This window comes from Sus scrofa, chromosome 8, assembly GCF_054392235.1.
Source record: "Sus scrofa isolate SSC_HxYL_T2T_F1_AM1 chromosome 8, Sscrofa_HxYL_maternal_Yorkshire_Landrace_v2.0, whole genome shotgun sequence".
Classification (NCBI taxonomy): Eukaryota; Metazoa; Chordata; class Mammalia; order Artiodactyla; family Suidae; genus Sus; species Sus scrofa.
The window spans coordinates 71,548,782-71,568,010 of NC_139390.1; the positions used below are offsets into that span (position 1 = coordinate 71,548,782).

Genomic DNA, 19,229 nt, shown 5'->3' on the forward strand with positions numbered 1-19,229 from the left:
CTCTACTCAGCTGACTGTGCTCAGAGGGACTGGGCTCATCTCACTGGTGGCTGGCAGCTAATCAGTTTACCTTAAATACATGCAAACAAGATACATTATTCTAGACTACCTGATTCTCTCTTCTCTCTCATACCTCTCTTATATGTCCTATGTTTTCTTCAGTCAGTCTACCAGCCTATTTTTATCATATAGGAAAGAAACTCTGCATGAAACATAATTAAAGAGCATGAAAACTTTTGAATATTCTTTGATAGTTTCTTTTTAGAGGTTCTAGCCTCCCTCTAGGTCCTAATATCAGAGTCAAAAGAAATAAAAAGGATTATTAGAAAACACTATGAATAATTCTATGTCAATAAATTAGGTAAACTAGATGGAATGGATAAATTCCTAGAAACACACAAATTACCAAAACTGATTTTTAAAAAACTCTCAAAAGACTTAGAACAAGAGAATAATCAGTACTACCCAGAAAGAAAAGCCCATGCTCTGATGGTTTCACTACTGAATTCTACCATCATTCAAAGACTTAATAAGAATTCTTCACAAACTCTTTTATGAAGTCAGTATTATCCTGACACCAAAACTAGACTAAGACATCGCAAGAAAACTATAGACCAAAAAACGATACAAAAAAAAAAAACTTCAACAAAATACTAGCAATAAAGAATTACATCATGACCAAATGGGACTTATACCTAAGATGCAATGGTTTAGTATCCAAAAACCAATTAATGCAATACACTGTATCAATAATAAACAAAAATCATATGATCATATCAATAGATGAAAAAAAAAGCAATTGACAAAACACATTTTTTCATGATAAAAATACTCAACAGGAATAAAAAGCAACTTCCTCAACCTGATAAAAAGGCATCTATGAAAAACCTACAGCTAAAAAATATACTGAATAATGAAAGACTGGATGCTTTCCCCCTAAAATTAAGAATAAGACATGAAGTCTGCCACTGCCACTGCTACTTCTATGGAACATAGAGTACTGAAGATTTAATTTAAGTCAGGGCAATAGAGCAAGAAAAAGAAAGACAAAGCATCCAGATTGGAAAGGAAGAGGTACAACAACCACTCTTCACAAAAACATTATCTTGTACTTAGAAAGTCCTATAAAATCTACCAAAAAGCTATCAGAGTTCAGTAGGATTGAAGGATAAAAATCTACATACAAAAACCAATTGTGGAGTTCCCATCATGGCGCAGCAGAAACAAATCCGACTAGGAACCATGAGGTTGCTGGTTTGATCCCTGGCCTCGCTCAGTGGGTTAAGGATCGGCATTACTGTGAGCTGTGGTGTAGGTCACAGACGCGGTTCGGATCTGGCATTGCTATGGCTCTGGCGTAGGCTGGCAGCTGTAGCTCCGATTAGAACCCTAGCCTGGGAACCTCCATATGCCGTGAGTGCAGCCCTAAAAAGCAAAAAAAAAAAAAACCCAAAACAACAACAAAAACCCAATTGTATTTCTATACACTTGCAATGAATAATTCAAAAATAAAATTTAAAAAGCAATTCCATTCACAAAAGCATCAAAAGGAAAATTAGGAATGATTTTAACAAAAGTATAAAATTTTCTCTGAAGACTCTGTTCAAAGAAATTAAAGATCTAAATAATAGGGAAAACATCCCATGTTCAAAGATCAAGAGACACTATTCAGATGGCAATATTCCTCAAACCAATAGATTCAACACAATCCATATCAGAATCCCAACTGACATCTTTGTAGAAACTGATGTACTGATTCTAAAATTTATATGGAATTGCAGGGGACCCAGAATAGCCAAAATACCCCAAGAAAGAAAAATCACACTTCCTTATTTCGAAACTTACCTCAAAGCAATGGTAACCAAGATAGTGTGGTACTAGAACAACAACTGATACACAGACAACAGAATAAAATTGAGAAATTTGGAAATAGGCTATAGGAGTTCCCATTGTGGCTCAGCGGTTAACGAACCCAACTAGTATCCATGAGGATGCAGGTTCGATCCTTAGCTATCTATGCACAGTGGGCTAAGGATCTGGCACTGCCATGAGCTGTGGTGTAGGTCACAGACGTGGCTCGGATCCCACGTTGCTGTGGCTGTGGCATAGGCTGACGGCTATAGCTCTGATTCAACCCCTAGCCTGGGAACCTTCATATGCCGTGGGTACAGCCCTAAAGAGGCAAAAAAAAAAAAAAAAAAAGAGAGAGAGTGAGAGAGAGAAATAAGGCTATATGTCTAGATCAGCTGATTTTTGAAAATGGTGCTAAGACCATGCAATGGGGGGGAAATGTCCTTTGAACAAACTGTTATGGGACCACTGGGTAGTCACATCAAAAAAATAAGGTTGGACTCTTCACAGCATATACAAAAATTAACTCAAAATGGATCAGAGACTTAAATTTAAAAGCTAAAACTATAAAACTCTTAGAAAAAAAAACAGGACTAAATCTTTATGAACTTGGATGGGGCAAAGGATTCTTAGACAAGGCATCGAAAGTACAAGCAACAGATAAGATACATAAACGGGACTTTTTTTGTGTTTCAAAGGACACCATCAAGAGAGACAAATCAAAGAGTAAGACAAAATATTTGTAAATCGTTTGATTAGTGACTTGCATCTAGAATATACAAAGATCTCTTACAATTCGATAAAAAATGATAACCCAATTAAAAATCGGACAAAGGAAATGAATAAATCTTTCTCTAAAGATACGCAAATGGCCAATAAGCATATGAAAAGGTGGTTCAATATAACTGGCCTTCAGAGAAATGAAAATGAAAACCATAATGAGAAACCACTTCATATCAACCAGGGTGGCTAGAATCAAAAAGACAGAGAATAACGAATGTTGGCAAGGATGTGAAGACACTGGAAGCCTTAAGAATATAAAATGGTGCAGATGCTTTGGAAAACAGTCTTCCAGTTTCTCAAAAGATTAAATACAGAGCTACCAGAGGACTCGGCAATTCCACTTGCACACAAACGTTTATACCAGCATCATTCATAAATAGCTAAAAGGTAGAAACAACCCAAATGTCCAGCAACAGACGAATGGATAAACAAAACGAGTGTAACAAATGAAATAGTACTGTCATAAAAAGGAAGTACTGACACACTGTACAATACAGATAAAACTCGAAAATATGCAAACTAAAAGAAGCCAATACAAAAAACTTCACAGTATATGATTTCATTCATATGAAAGTCCAGGATAGAAAAATCTATACAGACAGAAAGTAGGTTAGTGGTTGCTTAGGGCTGTTAGGGAGAGGAACAAAGAGATATTAGCCAAGGGAAACTGGTGATGAAAATGTTCTAAAACTGACTGTTTTGATAGTTTGCACTTATCTGTGAATACAATAAAAACCTGTACACGTTTCATGAGTGAACAGTACATGAATTACACCTCAATAAAGCTGTTAAAAAAATCTAATCTAATATAGTGAGCTTCTGCTCCAAATGGCTTACAGAAATAGTATAAAAATTAAGTGCTCATACAAATTTATTTGTTTTTGTTTTTAGGGCCACACCTGTGGCATACGGAGGTTCCCTGCCTAGGAGATGAATCAGAGATGCAGCGGCCTGTTTACACAACAGCCACAGCAACACCAGGTCCTAGCTGTGTCTGTGATCTACACCACACATCACTGGCAACACTGGATCCTTGACCCACTGAACAAGGCCAAGGATCGAACCAATATCTTCATGGATACTAGTCAGGTTAGTAACCCACTGAAGCACAACAGGAACACAACATATTCATTTTTTAATGTAATAATGTTTTTTCTCTCTTTTTGCCTTTCTTAAATACAGAACAAAAAACTGTTAACATGCCTTTTACATCCAAATTATCTTTGAGGTTTCCATGAGAGCCACTGAGTATCCACAAAGATTTATCTTCCCATCTATGACATGCAGAATACCAAAATAACTACATATTTGATCTTCTATGTATAGTAGGTAGCTTAATGACTATACTGGTTAACTAAAAAGAAATGTCTCAAAGATCTTTCTAGAAATCCAGATATCCAACACGCTTGCTTTTTTTTTATTTTTTTATTTTTTTGTCTTTTTCAGGGCCACACCCGTGGCACATGGAGGTTCCCAGGCTAGGGGTCTAATCCGAGCTACAGCTGCTGGCCAACACCAGAGCCACAGCAACGCCAACACCAGATCCAAGCCGAATCTTCGACCTACACCACAGCTCAGGGCAATGCCCGATCCTTAACCCTCTGAGCAAGGCCGGGGATTGAACCTGCAACCTCATGATTCCCAGTCAGATTCACTCCCACTGTGCCATGACCGGGAACTCCAGGCTTGCTTTTCTTTCTCTTTGTATGTTTTTATGGCAACACCTGCAGCATAAAGGAGCTCCCAGGCTAGGTGCTGAATTGGAGCTGCAGCTGCAGGCCTATGACACAGCTACACCGGATGTGAGCCACATCAGCAATCTATGCCACAATTTGCAACAATGCCAGATACTTAACCCACTGAACGAGTCCAGGGATCAAACCCACATCCTCACAGACAGTACGTCAGGTTCTTAATCTGCTGAGCCACAACAGGAATTGCCCAAACAGGCTTTCTTAAACAGACACTATAGCAACTATCAACTTTGGACATTTCCAGTTAGACTAACTTCTTCTCACTGTGTACAAGATAAGGTTTATTTTTGGGATACTGGCTCAAATTCAGAAAATCCATATAAAAACTCAAGTTTTTAATTTTATATCTCTCAACCCATAGCTAAGGTTTATCTGCCTTATTAAATAAAACAGTAATTTTTATTATTATTATTCTTTTTTATTTTAGCCATGCCCATAGCATGTGGAAATTCCCAAGCTAGGGATCAAACCCATGCCATAGCATCAATCACTGTAGTGACAACACTGGATCCTTTAACCACTGAGCCACAAGTGAACTCCTATTTTTATTACCAATGCATTCAGGTAAAAATGACTGGACTTGTAGTCAGAAGGCCTAGGTATCCAATGACACCCTATTAACGTATGTGTACCTTCCTTATATGCTAGGGCAGCTAATACCTGTCTTACCCACCCCTCAAGATTCCCCTTTTTAATTATAAGCAACAAATTAAGAATACTATTTTAATATAAGCAACAAATTCAGCTAATGGCAGAACCTGGATTTACTACCAGGTCTGTCGGACCGCAGACTCCTTTATGCCAACAATACCTCTCTATAAGTGACTAAATAACATACACAAACTATTAAGTGCCAAACAAAAACAGCTATATTGTACACATAACAGACATTACCCAGAAGGATTGTGGTTTTTCTTCTTCGCCTGGACTGCCTCATTGCCTTCCAGTGATTCATTCCGGAAACAACTGAAAATTTCTTCTCGGTCAATAATTTCTCCAGCATCTTTAGCATTTAAAACCTTCTGTGCTCTTGAGCTGCCTTCAGTAGTTTTCTTCTGCCTTTTAAATGGAATAGTTTTTTTCCCAATATTCTTAGATGATTGGTTTGTTTTTTCAGCAGGTTTTTGTTTACTGTTGTGATTCACTGACAATTCATTTCTTGTTGAAGAATTACTATAAAAAAGACCTAAAAGATTAAATGGTAACCTAAGTTAGTATAATGTTTGGCCAGATTATCTGCCTCACTAAAATACCAACATCATTTATATCTCACATATAAACACATATACACACCCAAAAATCATAGGCTACATTTGTTTTCTTTTTTCTTTTTGTCTCTTTAGGGCTGCACCCAAGGCATATGGAGGTTCCCAGGCTAGGGATCCAATCAGAGATGTAACCACCAGCCTACGCCACAGCCACAGCAACATGGGATCCGAGCCGAATTTTCAACCTACACCACAGTTCACGGCAATGCCAGATCCTTAACCCACTGAGCGAGGCCAGGGATCGAAGGCGTGTCCTCATGGATGCTAGTCAGGTTCACTAACCGCTGAGCCACGATGGGAACTCCTACATTTTTTTCAAATTAAATTCATAAACTTCACAACTCTTCAATTTATAGATACATGAACCAAATCTTTTACATTTATCACAAGTTTCTACAACCATTCTCTCGGTTCTGCCCACTACTCTTCTAGCTATATTTCTTTCTTTTCATTTTTGCTTGATATGGGATCTCAGTTCCCAGACCAGGGATTGAACCCCTACCTCAGCAGTGAAAATGCCAAGTCCTAACCACTAGACCACCAGGGAACTCCTCATTCTAGTCATCTTTAAGTTACTGGTATTTGCCCCAAAGTCCCAGCTTCAGCTTTTCACACTAGATACTTTAAGAACCTATCTACCTATAACTTTAATTACTATCTAAAATGCTGAATCTACAATATTCACCTAGGACTCTCCCCCACATCTGCCCCCTGGTTCTATTTCCTATCTTAATGAAAAGTACAACTATCTACCCAGATGCGCATATCAGAAATTGGAGCCATTCAAGACTCCTGTCCCTATCTACAAGCAATCTCTAAACCTTGTTATTCTAATTCCTTTTAATGTCTCTAAAATCCTCTTCTTTTAAGCTCTGCTGTCTGTCATTAGCAAGGACCTTCACTGCTTCATATCTGGATCATTAAAACAGCCTCTTAACTAATCTTTCTCTGGCCTTGTCCCTTCAATCCATCCTCACACTGCTTCAAGAATCTTCCTTGGAAAAAAAAAGTTGGATCAATACAACTCTGGTTAAAAATCTTACAGTGATTACCTACAGCTTAAGGATTAAGTCCAAATATTTTCAACACTAATTTACTGCTATATCTGGAGTGCTAATTTCATTAACTGCAGCTCTCAACACTCTCCGCCAAACAAATCAAAAAAAGGAAGCAGCGGAGTTTCTGTTGTGGCTCAGAGGTAACAAACCCAACTAGTATCCACGAGGACAAGGGTTCAATCCCTGGCCTCGCTCAGCAGGTTAAGGATCCAATGTTGCTGCAAGCTGTGGTGTAGGTCGAAGATGTGGCTTGGATCTGGCATTCCTGTGTCTGTGGCACAGGCCAGCAGCTGCAGCTCGGATTCGACCTCTAGCCTGGAACTTCCATACGCCGTGGGTACAGCCCTAAAAAGACAAAAAAAAAAGGCAGCAGTACTGAACTTTTCACATTTCTCTAACACGCTGGTCTTAAAAGGTAGTCCCTAGACCAAGTAGATCATCATCACCAGGGAATTTGTTTGAAACACAAATTCTCAGGCCTTACTCAGACTTACTAAATAAAAACTCTGGGTAGGGCCCTATAATTCATGTTTTAACAACTCCTCCAGGTAATTCTGATTCAACAGTTTTTAAAACGTCAAGCTCTCAACTCCAGATCTCTGCACATGCTACTTCTGCTTGAAACATTCCATCTTTTTTCCTCACCACACCCAATCACTGAGTTTACTCTTAAGTTATCCTTTAGGATAATTTCTCTAATTCCAAAGGCTAAATTAGGTAGCTCTCTCTCAACCCTCTGATAATATTTATCATACATCTGACTGTTTACTTATCTCTTTCTGCCAGCACACTGACAATTCTGTGAGAGCAAGATTGGTGTTTTACCTATCTTTGTATTGCCAATGACTAACACCAGGGACAGGACTGTGGTGAAGCAAGAACAGCCTAGGTTGGAAAAAAAAAAATTTTCCCAGTTTTACCAATATATAATGACATGTAACACTGTACACATTCAAGTTGTAAAACATAATAATTTAATATATGTATATACTACAAAATGATTATCAGAGGGTATATCTCAAAAGTTCTCATATAGAAAAAAAAAATAAAATTCTAACTAGGATGGAAATTTTTAGAAGTTATTTACTCAGTCACTCACAATCCTAATCCAAGTGCGTCTTTAAATTTCCCATTCTAGGTTGCTCATTTGCCTCATCTAGTCCTGGCCCAGCCTAACCTCATTCTTGCCTTACTGTAGACATTCAATAAATGTCTCTTGACATATATGAAAAAACAGCAGAGACACATGTACATTACAGGCAATAGATCAGGAGTCCAAAATCTGGGTTCTATTGCTTTTTAATTCCAGCACAAAGGTCTATGACCTGAGAGGGAACTCATATTGCTTTTCTGGGTTTCAGATTTACATCAGACGAAGGAGTTTGGACCAGGTGATCTATAAGCATTCCTCTACTCTTGTGACACTCTACTTGATCAGAAACCCAACATGTTTCATGAATGATACATGTTTCAGGTCTTTTTTGGTAAGTTTTGAAGTTCTAGCATGCTTATATTTACACACTCATTTACCATAGCACAGCTTCTGGCAACCTGGAGCAAAAAGGTGAGCTCTTCATAGCAGTAACAGTAGTAGTTGACATTTTTGTTTTTTAAGGGCCATATCTGAAGCATATGGAAGTTCCTGGGCTAGGAATCGAGTCAGAGCTTCAGCTGCCAGCATACACCACTACCATAACAACTTGGGATCCGAGCCACATCTGCAGCCACAGCTCACAGCAATGCCAGATCTTAGGGATCAAACCTGCATCTTCATGGATACCAGTCAGGTTGGTTATCACTGAACCAACAATGAGAGCCACAACAGGAACTCCAGTAGTTAACATTTTAATACTAAATACATGCCATTTAATCCTTATAACAACTTAATGAGATAGAAGTATTGGTAATCATATTTACAAAGTGAGAAACTGAACAAAGTAATTCTACTCGAAGTGGAGGAATCCTAATTTGAACTCAGATTTCACTCTAAAATCCAAGAGCTGCAACAGAATAAGTATTTCTTATTGGGTTGCAGTTCAATAATTCACAGCAATAATGGCTCACAGTGTAGTGCTACTAGTCTCTGCTACTCTCTCACTTCTTGACCTAAATGCCCCAGTGGAAAATACATGCATATGTAAATACTACCTTACCATATATCAATTTTTCCATGATCATCTTTAATCATTTATTTATTTAATTTATTTATTTTTGTCTTTCGTCCTTTTAGGGCCGCACCCGCAGCATGTACAAGTTCCCAATCTAGGGGTCTGATTGGAGCTGTAGCCGCCAGCCTATGCCAGAGCCACAGCAACACCAGATCCAAGCCACATCTTAGACCTACACCACCGGATCCTTAACCAGCTGAGCGAGGCCAGCGATGGAACCCGCAACCTCATGGTTCCTAGTCAGATTCATTTCCACTACGCCACGATGGGAACTCCTCGATGATCATCTTTAAAAAAATTCTTCTAAACAATAAATGTTTATATTACACAGAAAAGAGCTGGCACAGCAGGCCTTAAGAGTTATCCTTTGAAAGGCCTGCTTGCAAAGTTAGCCCTTTGCTAGTGTGCAGGAACTTGAATTTCTGGAGGATTCCCATCATTTCCTAAGTGGTAAGTGTGGTTTAGTCTGCCTAAACTTGCAAAAAAATACAGTTTATGACAAATATGTGCTTTACTTTCGAGAGTCTGGAATCTTTAGTACTGGCTAGACAGAGAATGCCTAGGTAACCAGCCCCCATAAAAAATCCTGGGCACTAAATCTCTAATAAGCTTCCTGTCAAGACAGCATTTTACATATCTGTCAAAACTCACTGCCCCAGGAACTAAGTGCCTCCTGCATGAACTCACTGGGAGAGGACTCTTGAAAGCTTGCACACCATCTCCTTCAGACTTTGCCCATGTAACTCTTCTCTGCCAATTTTGCCTGTATCCTTGCACTACACCGTAACTTCAGACTTCCATAATCACCTTTCTCACTTCACTTTCACCTGATGATCCTGCCTACTATTTCACTGAGTAACAAAAATGGTCAGAAGAGCAAATCTTCATTGTATGGCTGGACCACACCAACTCCACTTTGTCAGCTCCATCTTAGTCCCAAAGTCCTACATTTTCCTTGACCCCACATCTACCATGCCCCATTATCTTACTGTCTCTCCTACCTCACCTTCTACACTCTCTTGAACCCATTCCAATCAGGCTTTTGATCTCATTATGCCACAGAAGCCATTTTTATCAAGGTGATCAACAGCCTCTATATTGCCATGATGCTATAATATCAATTTTTAGCTCTCATCTAATCATGCCATAAGCAATACTGAAAACAGTTCATCCTTAAAAGGCCTTCATTACCTCATTACCCTAACCCTAAGTTCTCATTTTCCTTTCATCTCACTAACTGCCCACTTTCCTTTCATCTCACTGTCTCCTTTCTCTCTCTCTCTTTTTTTTTTTTTTTTTTTTTGGCTTTTTAGAGCAGCACCAGAGGCATATGGAAGTTCCCAGGCTAGGGGCTGAATCAGAGCTATAGCTGCCGGCCTTCACCAGAGCCACAGCAACACGAGATCCAAGCCACATCTGCGAGTTACACTGTGACCTACAGCTCACAGCAATACTGGATCCTTAACCCACTGAGCGAGGCCAGGGATCAAAGCCGTGTCCTCATGGATGCTAGTCAGATTGTTTCTGCTGCACTACACTGGGAACTCCCCATCTCTTGATGGATCATCCTTTCTCTCCCCTATTCCTGACACTTGTGTCTCCTAGGCCCCAATTCTTGGTTTTCTCTCTTCTCCCATATTAGCTATTATTAGGTGATTTCAAGTAGTCCCCAAGTTCTAAATATCATCTATATATTGGTAACTCCTTAATTATACATCCTCCCAGATCTTTCCCCCTAAATTTTAGACCCATTTGTCAGGTTACCTCCTCAAGATACCTACCTTTGATAGCTAAGTAACATTTCACAACCAGAAATCTTGATAGCCTTCCCAAATCTGCTTCTTTCATACTTTTCCTCATCTCAATAAATAGTAGATCCATTCTTTCACTTTTTTTTTTTTTTTTAATGGCTGCACCCATACCATAAGGAATTTGATTCCCAGGCCAGGGATCAAATTCAAGCCGCAGCTGCAACCTATACCACAGCTGTGGCAACACTACATCCTTAACCCACTGCACTGGGCTAGGGATCGAACCTGCAACTCTGCAGTGATCTGAGACACTGCAGTGGGATTCTTAACCCACTGTGCCATGGCAGGAACTCCTCTTTTACTTGTTTAGGCAAAAAAAAAAAAAACACCTGAGTCATCCTAGATGCCCACTCCAGTCCTCCAATCCATCAGTACTTCCTGTGAGTCGTCTTCAAATAATATCCTGAATCCAGCCACTTCCATTCTCTTCCCTCCAACCATCTCCTATTTTCCATGCAACCATTTTTGCCCAGCCCTAGTTCCCTCCCTACATTGCAGTAAAAATAATCCTCTTAAAAGATAAGTCAATCAGGTCATTTTGTTGCTGAAAACCCTCCAATAGCTTCCCAGTACACTTCATCTAAACTCTTTATTATAGGCTGCTTCTCTGACTTCATCTGCTGGCTTACTTTCTTCCTCAGCCACACTGACCTTCTGGATGTTCATGCCAAGCATGAGATACCAACAATTTTACAAATACTGTTCTCTTGGTCTGGAATGTTCCACACCAAATTATTTATATGGCTCCCTCCTTCACTTTATTCATATGTGTGCTCTGAAAAATCCTAATCAACTCTAATTGCTACCTTTATAAAACAGAATTCTGCTCTATTCTAGCTACTCCCACCCCCACTATTTACTTCCCATCTCTAATCTTTCTCTGATTTATTTATCTACCCATCACTGATGAATTATTTATCTACATTGTTGGTCTCCCTCCAATAGAATGCAAATCCTATAAGAGCAGGACTTCTTCATTTTTGGTTTAGTTTTTCCACAGCTGTATCTCTATATCTAGAATACTGTATATGATACAGCCTCATGAACATCTTTATTAACTGATTTAATATTTCTATTGATGACCCAATTTAATTTTTTTCCTCATGAGATTTTTCTCAAGAGCACAAGTATAAATAAAACACAGAGGCTCTTACAGAATGAATATAATTTAACTAAAAACACTTACTCTGCTCTGATTTTACCACCCACCAATCAGATGGACACCTGGAAATTCTTCTACTCCTCGTGACAGTCGAAGTCAACTCTTCAGGTAAAATTCTGTTTTTCTTAGACCCATCTGAAAAACACTTCCTTTTGCATTCTTTATCTTTTTTCTTATTCATTGTATAAGGAATATTGGTGCTACCTCTCTTGCTTCCTAAAGAAACACATAAAAACAACTTAAAAATTTACTGAACCAAAGAATATTCAGAAAACAGTTTTGGAATACAGTCAAGAACTATGTAACATCTTCATATGGTGACAGAGCTTAACTAGACTTGTCATGGTGACTAGTTTGAAAAATAAACAAATATTGAATCACTACATTGTACAACAGGAACTAACATAGTATAAGAGTTATACTTAATCTCACAGGAAAAGATTCAGATTTGTGGTTATCAAGGAAGAGGGAGTGGGGAGTAAGAGGTTGAGGAAGAGGTAGAGGGAGGGGGAATTGTATGAAAGTAGTCAAAGGTACAAACTTCCAGTTAAAAAATAAATACATACTAGGAATACAATGTACAACATAATGAATACAGTATCACTGCTATAATTATGTATAAAAGTTGTTAAGAAGAGTAAATCCTAGCAGTTCTCATCACAAGGAAAATAATTTTTTTCTATTTCTTTAATTTTTATATGAGATTATGAGATGATAGGATGTTCACTAAACTTACTGTGGTAATCATTTTACGATATAAGTGAAGTCATTATGCTGTACACCTTAAATTTACACAATGCTGTATGCCAACTATATCCTATAAAACTGGAAGAAAAAAACAAACAAAAATAGTATATAAGACCAACACAGCAGGCATTATATAAAACCACATAATTAAGTATTGAACTATACAGAATAAAAAGAAAAAAGGAGAGCATAATAGGGGCTGGAATCTGGAAATACAAGACTAGAATTTTCACCAAGAAGGTAAATTTGGGGAAATAATTCAAGACAGAGATAGTATCTAATGCAAAGAAGAAATGTTCCCAGGGTATAGATGTAAAGGAAGAGTCCCCTGGTGGCTCAGTGGGTTAAGGATCCAGTGTTGTCACTGCTGTGGCCCAGGTTCAATCCTTGCATGGCCTGGAAACTTTTGCCTGCGGTGGGCACAGCAAAAAAAAAAAAAGGGGGAGAATGTAAACGAAGAGCAGAGGGCAGACTATTAAACTTGGCCAATATGGAGACAGTCACCTACACTGATAGATGAAATGGGGGAAGGTAATCAACAAAGAAGACATAAAAGGAAATCAAACTTCATAAAGACACAAGGAGAACCAAAATATTAGAGTATCAGAAATTAGCTAGTACTTAATTAGGCTAGAATGAAATGCACATCTTAGTCATTTTTATTGCCTACAGCATATAACATTGTGTTTCATACACAGGCTCTCAATACATAGGCATCAAAATAATGAATTCAGGTTGAAACTAGAATTTCACTAAACAATGATGCTGGAAAAGCGGTTATTATCTAAATTTTAAAATGAAAGTGTGGCACACAAACCAGCTATAATGGCATCACCTGGGATAGATTGTTCAGAAATAAAGAATCTTGGATCCCACACCAGATCCACTAAAAGTCAGTTTATTAATCACTATTTTAACAAAATCCTCCAGGAATTCAAATGCACTTGCAAATATGAAAAGCAGCATTCAAGGTCCTTTAGTCATTCTCCCAGGTAAATCTGACTGGGGAGTAGAGTGATAGAGGATGAAATGAGTCAAATTCTGTCACGATCTCTTACAACATTATCACTCTCTTGATTCTATTTTGAGAATAACTTCCAGAATTTGGCAATACTTTAACTCTGGGAAAAAGAGAACTGTTTCATGTTTATAAAAGGAGTAAAAGAAGAACATTAGCCTTGGGAGTTCCTGTTGTGGCACAGCAGAAATGAATCCGACTAGCATCCATGAGGATGCAGGTTCGATCCCTGGCCTAGCTCAGTGGGTCTGGGATCCAGCATTGCAGTGAGCTGTGAAGTAGGTCCCAGATGTGGCTCAGACCCCACATTTCTGTGGCTGTGGTATAAACTAGCAGCTATAGCTCCGATTCACCCTCTAGCCTGGGAACTTTCATATGTCGTGGGTGCAGCCCTAAAAAAAGAAGAAGAAGAAGAAGAAGAATATTAGCCTTAATTATACCAGGCACAAACATTTTGATAAAAAAAAAAAAAAAAAAGAATCTACTTTACCAATATTGTGCTTAATAACAGTATCAACAAATACTTTGGAAGTGATGAGAATGGGAGACATTGTAAGAGTCACAGTAAAGAAAAAAAAGATCTTTTAGTGAGTGGATGTAGAAAATAGTAAAGGGTCAATTTACAAAACACTAAAAAGCAAGGATGAGAACTTTCAATATGGCTGCTACTGATTAGCGATGTAAGGAATTATTGGTACAACAGCAAGTAAGGACTGATGAACATAATTTTCCTGCCCTCCAGGATCTCTCTTCTCCAACTCCTTTCCTTCTCTTTCTTCCCTTTTGCTTCTCAACAATATCCTCAGGAACTGCTATAACAAGGATGACAGACATTATTGCCCATGTTCATAAACTGACTCAAAAAAAAAATATGAACAATGATTTAGTACAAAAGAATCTAAGGGAGAAAATGCTATCATCAAAGATTTATTCACACAATGTAAAAAAACAAACCAATTAAGACCATCATTTCAGAATCCAGTTCTAGATCAGGAGAGGTTAGAAACTGAATAACAACGCATTTAGCATTAAAAAAGAACATATACAGAAGATGAAACGGATATGTGAAACTAACATGATTAGAATTGACTTAAAACTTAAGAGACACATGTCCTAAGCGGGGCAATAGGTAGAAAAAGAGGTGATTACCTTAGAAAAATTTGCATATTTATGTGTAAAGAAGCAGGATTCTAAAGGCGAGGTATATTTAAATAAAAACATCCAAATAGAATAATACTTTTGACACTGTTGATTCCAGTGACCCACAGAAATGCTAAGCCTAAGATCTGGCAGGTATTTTAGGAACAGGACAGATATAATCCTATTCTCATGAAGCTTTCAGTCTAAACTCTAGAGTATAAGACAAATTCACCAAGTAATTATATTTTTGATAATAAAAATGAAAAGAGGGCTATTGGAACAGATAGAGGAATATACTGGGTTGAGGGATAATAATCAAGGAAAGTGACATGTAAACAGAGTATAAAGCTTGAGAGGGAACCCAGAGTACATTTAGGGAAAACTTTCTAATCAAAAGGAAGAACATATTAAAAGGACCACAGCTGAGAAACTGGTCTGTTCATGGAGTTGGAAAAAATTAATTATAAAGCAACAGAGGAGATACATCTGGAAAGACAGAGAAAAGTGAGAATATAAATTGCGACAATAATCTAGGAAATAAATTATTCTAGCTTGGCTAAGGGGAGTAGCAGGAGGAATGGAGAGAAATAACAGTTGTTTTTTTTTTTTTGCTTTTTAGGGCCATACCCATGGCATATGGAAGTTCCCAGGCTAGAGGTCAAATCAGAACTAAGCTGCTAGCCTATACCACATCCACAGCAATATGGGATCTGAGCTGCATCTGCTACCTACACCACAGCTCATGGCAATGCCAGATCCCCAACCCAGTGAACGAGGCCAAGGACTGAACCCACGTCCTCATGGATACTAGTCGGATTCCTTTCCACTGTGCCACAACAGGAACTCCAAGAAATAAAAGATTTGATAGCTACTTAGGAAGAAGTCAAAAGACTTCCTGACTTTACACAGATTGTTACTTAAAGAAAACAGGAGTTAAAGACGAAACAGATTTCTTTCTCAAGCTAATAGATTTATTATGGCTCCATTTATGAAGATACTGAAAATCAGAGGAGGAGCAAGTATAGAGGAATTCAGTTCAAGCAACTATACACCAATAAGATGGACAACCTAGAAGAAATGGACAAATTCTTAGAAAGGTACGATCTTCCAAGACTAAACCAAGAAGGAAAAAAAAGATGAATGGACTAATCACAAGTAGTGAAATTGAAACTGTGATTAAAAACTTCCAGGGAACAAACGTCTAGGACCAGATGGCGTCACAGGTGAATTTCATCAAAAATTTAGAGAAGAGTTAATACCTATCCTTCTGAAACTATTCCAAAAAACTGCAGAGGCAGGAATACTCCCAAACTAATTCTATGAAGCCACCATCACCCTGATACCAAAACCAAAAATATCACAGAAAAAGAAAACTACAGGCCAGTATCACCAGTGAACATAGATGCAAAAATTCTCAACAAAATACTAGCAAACCAAATCTAGCAACACATTTTTAAAAGGATCATACACCATGATCAAGTGGGATTTACCTCAGGGATGCAAGGATTTTTCAGTATCTATAAGTCAATCAGTGTGATATACCACATTAACAAACTGAAGAATAAAAACCATGTAATCCTTTCAAAAGACACAGAAAAAGCTTTTGACAAAATCCAACACCCATTTCTGATAAAAGCCCTCCAGAAAGTGGGCACAGAAGGAACCTAAAGGGCATATACAACAAACTGACAGCTAACATCATTCTCAAAGATATAAAGCTGGAAGAATTCCCACAAAGATCAGAAACAAAACAAGAATGTCTGCTCTCACTTCTATTCAACATAGTTTTGGAAGTCCTAGCCATAACAATCAGAGAAGTAAAAGAAATAAAAGAAATCCAAATCAGAAAGGAAGAAGTAAAACTATCATTCTTTGCAGATGGCATGATATTACACCTAGAAAATCCTGTTAGAGCTCATCGATGAATTTTGTAAAGTTGCAGGATACAAAATTAATACACAGAAACTGACTGCATTTCTATATTCTAACAATGAAAGATCAGAAAGAAAAATTAGGGAAGCAATCCCATTTAGCATCGGATCAAAAAGAACACCTAGGAATAAACCTACCTAAAGAGACAAACCACCTCTACTCTGAAAAATGCAAAACACAGATGAAAAAAAATCAAAGATGACACAAATAGATGGAAAGATATACCATGCTCTTGGATTGGAACAATCAATATTGTCAAAATGAGTATACTACCCAAGGCAATCTACAGATTCAATGCAATCCCAATCAAATTACCAAGGACCTTTTTCACAGAACTAGAACAAAATATTTTAAAGTTTGTTTGGAAGCACAAAAGCAATCCTGAGAAAGAAAAATGGAGCTGGAGAAATCAGGCTCCCTGACTTCAGACTATACTACGAAGCTACAGTCATCAAAACAGTATGGTACTGGTACAAAAGCAGAAATATAGATCAGTGGAACAGGTTAGAAAGCCCAGAATTAAACCTACGGACCTACAGTCAATTAATTTATGACAAAGGAGGCAAGAATATTGAATATGCAATGGAGAAAAGACAGTCTGTTCAATAAGTGGTGCTGGGAAGACTGGACAGCCACATGTAAAAGAAAGAAATTGGAACACTCTCTAACACCATACACAAAAATAAACTCAAAATGGATTAAAGACCTAGATATAAGACCAGATACCATAAAACTCTTAGAAGAAAACACAGGGCGAACACTCTCTGACATAAACCACAGCAGTATCTTCTCAGATCCACCTCCTAGAGAAATGACAATAAATAAACAAATGGGAACTAATTAAACTTAAAAATTTCTGCACAGCAAAGGAAACCCTAAACAAAATTAAAAGACAACTCACAGAATGGGAGAAAATATTTGCAAATGAAGCAACAGACAAGGGATTGATCTCCAAAATATATAAACACCTCCTGCAGTTCAATATCAAAAAAAAAAAAAAAAATCAACCCCATCCAAAAATGGGCAGAAGAGCTAAACAGACATTTCTCCAGAGAGGACATACTGAAGGTCAAAAAAACACATGAAAAGATGTTCAACATCACTGATTATTAGATAAATGCAAATCAAAACTTCTATGAGGTACCACTTTACACCAGCCAGAATGGCCATCATCAAAAAGTCTATGAACAATAAATGATGGAAAGGGTGTGGAGAAAAGGGAACCCTCTTACACTGTTGGTGGGAACATACACCGGGGCAACCACTATGGCACTATGGAAAACAGTATGGAGATTCCTCAAAAAACTAAAAATAGAATTACCATATGAGCCAGCAGTCCCACTCCTGGGCATCTACCAGGAGAAAACTATAACTTGAGAAGATACATGTACTCCAATGTCCACTGCAGCACTATATACAATAGCTAAGACATGGAAGCAATCTAAATGCCCATCGACAGAGGAGTTGATAAAGAAGATGTGGTACATATATACAACGGAATAAAAAAGAATGAAACAATGGCATTTGCAATAATGGCATTTCTATGACAGACCTACAAATTATCATGCTAAGTGAAGACTGTCACATAGTGAGACACAAACATCATATGCTACCACTTATATGTGAAATCTAAAAAAAAAACATACAAATGAACTTATTTGCCAAAGGGAAAGAGATTCACAGACTTTGAAAAACTTATGGTCACCAAAGCGGACAGGTTGGAGGGGAGGGATAGACAGGAGGTTTGGGATGGAAATGTTCTAAAATGACATTGTGATGATGGGTGTACAACTCTAAATATAATAAAATTAATTGAATTTAAAAAATTAAGAGGGTATCTTTTAAGTACACTTTCAATTTTTTCTAAGAAATTATGAATAAATCACTATTTCATACTTTGAAATTTTGTGAATTCATATACTACTTGAGCTAGTAAGAAAAAAGCTCTTACTAACTATCACTTTCAGTTTAGTTAGATTCTTTATGTTGTACTTTCTTAAAAAGACCAATTGCTAATTAGACATTATAGAAAACAAAAAAAATAAAGAACAATTCCAGTAAAAAGAAAGAAACATGTTTGATATTGACCAAAGAAATTTAAAAAAATAGGTCATTTTTCCTTCTAAGCAGGATTTTTTTGAAATACACAAAGGTACATACAAACAAAATTAAAGTCTGACAACATTATTTCAGGTGACAAAAATCTATATTATAGACTATACAAGAAGAAAGGTAAAATAACTAAGGGAAATTATATTAAAGTGACATTTGTTTTTTATAAAAACTAGCTTAAGGAATTTCCTTGTGGTGCAGTGGGTTAAGGATCTGGCGTTGTCACTGCAGCAGCTGAGTTAGACCCCTGGCTCAGGAACGTTCACCAAAAAAACAAAAACAAAAACAAAAACCCTAGCTGAAACACTGTGCTTTAATATACACTCTCTCCCACCTATATCAATAATAGGGTATAGCCACTTAGAACCTGAAGGCACATATACAATTCTGGTCAAGAAAAGTCTTCCCATTAGCTAACTCTTTTC

General features: G+C 37.6%; 1 protein-coding gene across 3 annotated transcripts in view; it reads right to left on the reverse strand.

The window, feature by feature from the left end:
- Positions 1–19,229, reverse strand: part of CENPC (centromere protein C) — a 77,547-nt gene that overhangs the window by 24,040 nt on the left and 34,278 nt on the right. The window contains exons 9-10 of one of the 3 annotated variants that reach the window (XM_003482404.5): positions 11,880–12,071; positions 5,283–5,574 (exon numbers count right to left, since the gene is read on the reverse strand). In XM_003482404.5, coding sequence (XP_003482452.3) covers positions 5,283–5,574; positions 11,880–12,071 — 484 coding nt within the window. Of the gene's footprint in view, positions 1–5,282; positions 5,575–11,879; positions 14,717–19,229 lie in introns of those variants that run through there. The other 2 variants (XM_013978751.3, XR_014812618.1) reach the window with 2 other exon arrangements.